At 41.3% G+C, this 8,818-nt stretch overlaps 1 protein-coding gene across 1 annotated transcript in view; it reads right to left on the minus strand.

Moving 5' to 3' along the window:
* Positions 1–718: 718 nt before the first annotated feature.
* Positions 719–8,818, minus strand: part of pex11g (peroxisomal biogenesis factor 11 gamma) — a 17,208-nt gene continuing 9,108 nt past the window's right edge. Inside the window, exons 3-4 of the mRNA XM_043721421.1 lie at positions 5,789–5,860; positions 719–1,849 (exon numbers count right to left, since the gene is read on the minus strand). Of these exons, the coding sequence (XP_043577356.1) occupies positions 1,621–1,849; positions 5,789–5,860 (301 nt within the window). The 3' untranslated portion in view covers positions 719–1,620. The remainder of the gene's footprint in view (positions 1,850–5,788; positions 5,861–8,818) is intronic.

Consider the following 8,818-nt stretch of genomic DNA (forward strand, 5'->3'; position numbering starts at 1 on the left):
CACAGACAGGAAGAAATTCAAAATGAAATATGTTTATTTTAATTGCATTTGTTTTTTAAGTCTGCAGTTTTCAAATTATTCTGAAAGTTTTTATACTTAGTTTAGATTACTGGCTGTCAGTTATCATTTTCTAGATTTGTTGAACAATTAATGTCAGTTTTGTCGCTGTGTCCCAAGAACATTTAATTCTTTCTACGATTAACACAGGAGTGAGGGGCCCTGAGACAGCGACACAGAAAAAATGAAGGATAGCATAAGTCAGGCTCATCTGGACTCATCAATAAAATTCACCAGAAATAAATATCGTGCTCTTACCTAACCGAGTATGCACAGTTTTAAATGCAAGTTTTCAGTCTTTATTTTTCCATGAGCTACCAATGAACTGAAGTTATTGCATCTTCAAATTTACTCAGTTTTAGTTGCACCTCCTCTGAAAGGGGTGAATCATGTCAGGTTGGCCTCCGGTGGACATTTTCCATAAATCTGCTGAGATTTGGATCAATAAATTGAAGGTATCACAGCTAATCCCCAATACAGTGAACATGCACACACACAGTCTCTCTCTCTCACACACACACACAGACACAAACAATGTCTCACTCACCCACAATGTCTCACTCACACACAATGTCTCTTTTTCTCACACACAGACACGCACACAATGTCTCAATCACAGTCTCTCTCTCTCTTACACACACATATGCAGTATTTTTCTCTCTCTCTCTCTCTCTCACACAGACATACACACAGTGTCACTCACACACCCACATATTTGTAGTGAGAGTGTCAGCCTGCAGTTGGTCTCTGATTGATTGTTCTGTACTCTAACCTCAGGAATGTTCAGCCCAGTAGGTAAAGCCCCCATGAAAGAGCTGAGGCTGGGGAAAGAACAGAGATCAAATTCTGAAGTTAATGATGAGAGTCCAATGATTCTCCTTCAAAGAAGGTTGGACTCATAGCATCAACGCTGTTTCACTCTCCACGGATGCTGCTGGATCTTCTGCATTTCTCCACCACTTTCACCTTTTATTTCAGATCACCAGCATCCAGCAGTAATTTGTCTTTTTTTTTAAAGTCAAATTCTGAACCTCCCTTGTACTGGTGAATGTTCTTAGGCACTGGTTCATCAAGAAAGCTTGTAATCCCTATTGCATTCCCCAAAGCAAATAGATGCTGGAAAGGAAACTGCCACAACATGGCTCTGACTAAAATCAAAGTGGGATGTGTGGGCCAGCGTAGGCACAATGGGATGAATGGCCACATTTTGAGTTATAAGGGTGCGATGAGAAGAAGGAGATAGCTAAACTGGGCCCAAAATGGATGGATTTGAACTTGGCAGAAAGGAAGTGAAATGTTGCCGTGTCATTGTCAGATTGGATAAGCCAGTTAATGACAGAGCCATAGTTTCCCAGAACAAAGTCTTCAAGCTTTTGTTCTCCGTGGACAAGATCTGATGATGGGGAGGTGGTAAAGTCTGTTTCTCGTGAGACAGGACGGAAGCTATTCACCCCCAATAAATAAATAACGGCCTCCCAAACACGCCAATAAAATGGATCAAGCTTGAGCACTCTCTCTGATGGGTTGCCAGGTTATACACCCCAAAACCACGTGCCTCTCCCGTTATGGGTCCTTGTTGCTGCAGCTCCCGCAAGACATCTGGTAGAGGCTGATTACCGACGAAACGGTCCCCATTAGCCCCACCAGCCACTCGGGAAACTTCCCTGCCCACAGGAAACCCGGTGGCATCCAGTGGATGGCATTTGTCAGGTCAGCCAGGCAGCTGATGATGTTGAGAATTTCCGCTTGCATCCGTATCTGATATGCCTGTCTACTCAGATGGTTGGCTTCACTAGAGGGTAACATTTCAAAAGCAGACACATGTTAAGGCAAATCCAGCAACCTTCCCCCTCCCCCGCCCCTAGCATTTATCTCTCAGGCCCCTTGGTACCCCTCCCCCACGTTCCTGATGAAGAGCTTATACTTGAAACATCGACTCTCCTGCTCCTGCTGCCTGACCTGTTATGCTTTTCCAGAACCATACCTTTTGACTCTGATCTCCAGCACCCTCAGTCCTCACCTTCTCCCTGCTGTGATAGACAAGCACATAAAGTTTCCTGTATTGAAACAGACCTTTGACCCAAACGCTCCACACTGACTTCTCCCCCAAACCCCACTGGCCTATTGTTTTGTTCTGTGCTTTCTCCCACATGGGTTCTCCTGCAAGCTTCCCACTAAATATTATCCTCATCACGTACTTGGATCAGGAGTTCCAAATTCTCACCACCATCGGGAAGACATGTTTCTCATGAATGTTTCATCGAATTTATTCACAATTATCCCGCATTTATGAGCGACTATCGTAAAAGCTTTGCTACATGTAAGAAATAAAGGGTCAGCCAGTCAGGTCTGAGATGAGCAGAAATTTCTTCATTCAAAGGGTTGTAAATTGTTTGAATGCTTGATCCCAGAGAATTACGGATGTTCAGGTGTAGAGTAAATTTCAGCAAGAAGTTGGCAGTTCTTTTGGATTTGAAGGGAATTGAGGTACAAGAGCTCGAGCAGGTAAGGGGCACTGAGGTCGATAATCTGCTCTGATCTTTCTGATTTGATTTAATTTGATATGATTTGATTTATTCTTGTCATATGGTCCTGAGCACAGTGAAATGTTTGTTTTGTGTGCAGTGCAGGCAGATCATACCGTACAAAGATCATTGGCTGATTGAACAGAGCGGGGAACACAAAATTTCAGCTGCAGAGAAGAAGCCAGACCGACATTAGGTTTGAAATGTGCGAGGACCATTCAGATGTCTAACAATAGCACAGAAGAAGCTGTTCTTGAACCTGTTGGTAAGTGTTTTTAAGCTTTTGTACCTTCTTCCTGAGGTTGGCAGAGATTATAACTGGGGTGGGAGGGGTCTTTGATGATATTGGTATTGAATGGTGGAGCACGGACAAACGGCCAACTTATATTTTTAGATCCTGACAAAGTCTCTGATCACAATCTTCAAAACCCCAAGTGTGCCCTAGGACCCACAGCTGCCTCCCCGGGGGTTGGGAGGGTGGGGGGGTAGTGCATTCTAGCATGTGTACTAGTGTTTGTCAGTGCAGCTTTGCCTCAGCATAGCCCAGTGTGTGTTTACACTGCTTGGTGTTCACAGTGCCTGTGGGCCCCATAAACTAGAACAGCTGGAACCTCTGAAAGTAGATGCAGGTGTATAGACAGGTTGGCATTTAACGGGTTCCATGTGGATGATCATGCCAGGGTGCCATGGAATGTCGGACTGGTGTTCCCAAGTTTCCAAACTGGCACAAAGGGAATTGTTAATCGGATTCAAGGTACTTGCAGCGAGAGAAGGACAAAAATGCAGAATGCTTGTGCATTTAATGACAATTATATAAATCTCTTCAGATTGCTAAATTATTCCTTTGTATTCCTTGCTTCCCTGATTAAAGTTCAACAATCTGGGCAAACAACCCTCACTCGTAAGGTACTGGAAAAGGTTACAAGAAGAATTTGGTGTTGCATGATTTTTCTTCTCAGTTTTCATCTCTGACCTCTCTCTTCCCAATGCATCTATTTGCCTTTCTCAAAACAAACCTCTGGTCATTGGTCTTCCCCCTGATGTATGTTTTTGAGGCCCCAACCATCCCACGCTCCTGCAGTCCCACCTTGCTACCTCTTCTATCCCTCTATCATCACTCTGTTGAAGTTAAGAAAGTTTCCTACTTGGACTTAAGGAGTTGAAATTCCCCACTTCACTCAAATTTTCTCTTTCTTCTATCTCTCACAGCTTTTTAAAGAAAAATTGCCCCACACCTAATCACTCTTCCATTTGACAATCTTGTCTTATAGGATATCATCAAATTCAGTCATTAATTCTACTCATCCATGATGGTACTACCCCATCTTCTATGCAGGCTCCCTCTTTTAACTCTATAAAGTCCAATGATTTGTAAAAAGAAATTCAAACTTCCAGTTTATACCTGGAATTATGACATGTAAAGGTAAGATGTAAGATTTTTACTGTAGCAAGGTGACCAAAAGCACTATTGATTAAACATTATTTTTGTAGAAAATGTATACCTTAACCTCAAAACAGAACTTTCTCCTCTTCCTTTGATGACAACTGAAAACATGCTCCATGGATATACTACGCTGTCCTTTAAGTGTATCTGTAATTATTCCAGAACCAATCTAAGATGGAGGGCCAATGGCATATTCTTGTATTTTTCCTTTCTCATTTAGGCAACTCGTAATGTGAGAACTGTCTTTCACAGTGAGGGTTTTTAGCCCAGAGTTTCCTCCTTTAGTGCAAGCTGGGTCAATCTTCCACCCTTGTTCAATCTCCCCATGAATTTGGTTTGTTCAATCCATCCATGTTCCTGTATGATGAACCTCAGCATCCTGCTGCTGACAGCTGCTCTCTCTCTCCCAAATCCTGGCAGACTATCTTGTCTTTGAGTTCCATGGATATCATACAAACTTTTCCCCTTTATATGACAATGTGAATCACATGGGCACTATATCCACATAGAAATGTCGATTAGCTAACCTTGAGACTTCACCTCTTTTATTCTGGAAGTTAGTGGACAATTTAAGGTACAACTGTTTATAATCTGACAATCTCAACACTATGTGGAACTTTGGAGACTCCTTGTTTATCCACCGTTAACATACAGGCTGCTGTCATTATGTCTAAGCACAAACACCTTGAACTTTCTTTCTGGTAAAACAACCTGGGTGCCCTGTAATCTCAAAATATCAAATCACCTGCAGCTTGCTATCAGAACAGGTCCCATAACCCCTATCACTCTGCCTTCCTTTAAAGGCACAGTCTGGATTAGAGTGGTGCTGGAAAAGCACAGCAGTTCAGACAGCATTCAAGGAGCAGGATAATCGATGTTTCGGGCAAAAACCCTTCATCAGGAATTAAAGACACAGTCCCAAACCATAAGAAGCTTATAAACCACAGAATTGAAACACGGCATATCTTCAGATACTTTCTAATCAACCTGTTCAGAGATATTATTAGATACATCAAAGTTGGTGGGATGTCAACCCTGGCCTCCAGACTCAGAGGTAGGGACACTACCACTGCACAAACACAGCACCCCCACCTTCCCCCGCACTAACAGGATATTTTCTACAAGACCTTGAGGCACCTCTGTAAAGTGAGTGGGACAGATATTTCTGATCAATCTGATCAGTTTACGCCTCTCAAAGAGGTGGGACTTGAATCTGGGTGGCCTGGCTCAGAACCAGCAACACCACAGCTTTGCCACAAGAGTCACTAAAAAAAAACCTCTGTACTTACACACTTCAGTTTGTATCCTTAGATATTTCCAAACAGTCTTTTTGAAGGCTCAAGTCCCACCATTGGAGCAGGTGGGACTTGAACCTAGGTCTCCTGTTACAGAACTACAGCCACTGCATGACAAGGGCCCTTCACTTTGCATCCTTATGTTTCTTTTTAAATAAGTGAATAATTTTCTCATCCCCAAATCATCTGTGGTACTTTTAATGTATTATCTGCCAAAACTAAATCACCCATGTTTGTAGTTAATCAAATTAAGTGCAATTTCCGGATGGACAACTCTTTGTATCCTTATTATAGCTGTGTTAAATTGTAAACCCTGAAATAAATAACCATGTTTAGGGACTCCTTACCCGTGGACAGGAAGCCTGGGTTCAAGACCCATCTGCTCCAGGGGTGTGTATTAAAATCTTTAGACAGGTTGATTCGAAAAAAAGGTTAAATATTAAAAAAAAACACATTGGTCACCATACTCTGTTCTGAGGTAAGCGTTATTCTGGGTTCCCTTTAGTTTCTTCTTCAGCAGCTGTACAACTCTGAAGGACCTGTTCACATTAAAGAGAAGAGGAAAGACAAATTATTCAGTCAGTTTATTAATTGACTAGATACTTACAAAATCCCAAACAATAATTAACAAAAAAAAAAGCACAATCCCCTCCCTCCCTCCCAACAAAGATTTCTCTGTTTCTTAGCTTTCAACACACACACACACAAATTATTCTTAAAATTCATTAACAGATGCGATCAACAGAGGCAAGATCTACATTTACTGCCCATCTCTAACTGCACGTGTGATACCTTCTTAACAAATGAGGGATTGGCCTAGTCAAGTCAAAAGCATTAAATGTCTGGAACTAGAGGAGAGTCTCAGTACAAAAGGCCATTTAGAACTGAAATGAAGCAGAACCTGTGTCAGAGGATGGTGAATGTTTGAAATTCTTTACTCCTGAGAGCTGTGGCAACTCAGTCATTAAATTCAATACAGAGACTGATAGATTTCATGTTACTATTGGCATTGAGGGTTTGGGACAGCATGGGAATAGGATGTTGAGACACATGATCAACAAGATTTAGAATGGCAAAGCAGGTTTGAAGGGTTAAATGGTCTGCTCCTGCTCCTATGTTTAACTACGTTACTGCGGGTCTGGAATCATGTGCAAGCAGACTGAGTGAGGATGGCAACATTTCTATCCCTACGGAACATGAATGAACTAGATAGGTTTTTCACAATTAGTTTTAAGGTTAGTTTCAAAGGAGCAGGCAACTAAAGGACACTGCGATACCTAAAATTAGAACACTGACACCAGAGATGTAGGCTTTGGGTCATGGTACACTGGCATTAGTAATGGGGAAAGGGCTGCTGTACATCTGGATGGTCAACAATTGAAGGATGCAAGGACCAACGTACTTGCAAACTGCACATCTAGGGGAGTAGAGATGGGTTTAAAGAGTGGGGCAAAGAGAACAAATGTGGAAAGATGACGTATATTAAATAATATAGGAAAGGCAAGAGATGAAAATAGTAATATGGGAACCGAAGGGAACAGGGAGAAAAAAGCCTAGGAATACATCAATCAAGACTGTGTGTTACAAAGATAACAAAAAGACGAAACTAAAGGTTCTGTATCTGAAAGTGCGTAGCATTCACAGCAAAATAAACTAATTGTAGCTCACTTTGAAAGAGAAGTGATCTGATTGTCATTACCGAAGGATACATGGGATCTAGTCCTGGAAATTGAGGAGGGTGTGACTTTCAGGAAGAATAGCAAGTTAGGTAAAGGTGGAGGGGTAGCACTGCTAATCAAGGATAATATGAGTGCAATAGTTAGAGATTACTTAGTTCAGGAGATCAGAATGTAGAATCAGTTTGGGTGGAGGTGAGCAATAGTAGGGGAGGAAGTCACTACCACTACTATAAGCCTCCTAACAGTAATCACAACTGGAGACAAAGTATACAGGAAGACATATTAGATACTTCTGATAAAGGGATTGCAATAATCTTGGGTTGCTTATTCCACATACAAGATGGGAAAATCAGGTTGTCAATAGTAGGCTGAATGAGGAGTTATACAATGGTTTCAAAATTGTTTCTTAGAGTAGCACATTCCAGAACTGACCAGCGAGCAGGTTTTATTAGACTTAATATTGTGCAATATGACAGGAATTTAAAAAAATGATCTCAGAGTAAAGTCACCCCAAGGCAGCAGCGACCATAATATGATTGAATTTTACATCCAGTTTGAATGGGTGAAGACTGGATCTAAGATTTGTATTTTAAACCTAAGTAAGGGCAACTGTTGGCATAAGAGCTGAACTCGCTGAAGTTACTGGTATAGTCGGCTAAAGGATAAATCATTAGAGACACAATATCAGACATTTAAGGGGATATTTCAGAACAAGTATATTCCTACAATTTAAAAAAAAGTCTAAAGGGATGACCCACCATCTGTGTCTAACTAAAGATGTTAGGGAAAGTATCAAACTTTAGGAAAAAGCACATAAGTAGCAGGTCAGACAATTGGTCAGATTTTAAAGAACGGCAGAGAATGAGGAATAAAAAGTTAACCAGAAGGAAGAAATTTAGAGTATGGGAGCAAATTAATTATGAGTGTGAAAACCAAGAGCAAGTTTATGTGGGTATTTAAAAAGGAAAAAGAGTAAAAAAATGTAAATATTGCTCCACCAAAGAGTAGGAGTTAACAATAGTTAGTGAGAAAATGGCAGATGTAATGAACTTTTGCTTCAATCTTCCGGTAGTGGCTGTAAATCAGAAAGTGGAAGGGAGAGAGAAACTTTGTGAGCTTACAATCACGAGAAAAGTGGTACTAAGCAAACTGATGGAGTTCTAGTCTTCCTGGTCCAGTTGGACTTCATCTTAGAATATTAGAAGTGGCTAATAAGCTTGCCGAAGCATTGGTATTAATTCTCAGAAACCCCTTGATTGAGGAAAGGTTCTATTTGTTTAACCAATTAATTGCAGATCTTCGAATGAGTACCATGCTTGTGGATAAAGGGGAGCCTCTGGACTTAACTTAAATAATGTGCCACATCAAAGTTTATCGTGGAAGATAAAAGGCCATGATATGACAGAGAACACTGTCATGGATGGAAGATTGACAGGCCAGTAGAAAACAGAGGGTAGGAATAAATAGATCGTTCTGGATTAGTGGTGCTGGAAGAGCACAGTAGTTCAGGCAGCATCCGAGGAGCAGTAAAATCGACGTTTTGGGCAAAAGCCCTTCATCAGGAATAAAGGCAGAGAGTCTGAAGCGTGGAAAGATAAGCTAGAGGAGGGTGGAGGTGGGGAGAAAGTAGCATAGAGTACAATAGGTGAGTGGGGGAGGGGATGAAGGTGATAGGTCAGGCAGGAGATCTAATCTAATCTAATCTAATCTAATCTAATCTAATCTAAAACAGAGGGTAGGAATAAATAGATCGTTCTGGATTAGTGGTGCTGGAAGAGCACAGTAGTTCAGGCAGCATCCGAGGAGCAGTAAAATCGA

This window comes from Chiloscyllium plagiosum, chromosome 31, assembly GCF_004010195.1.
Source record: "Chiloscyllium plagiosum isolate BGI_BamShark_2017 chromosome 31, ASM401019v2, whole genome shotgun sequence".
Taxonomy (NCBI): domain Eukaryota; kingdom Metazoa; phylum Chordata; class Chondrichthyes; order Orectolobiformes; family Hemiscylliidae; genus Chiloscyllium; species Chiloscyllium plagiosum.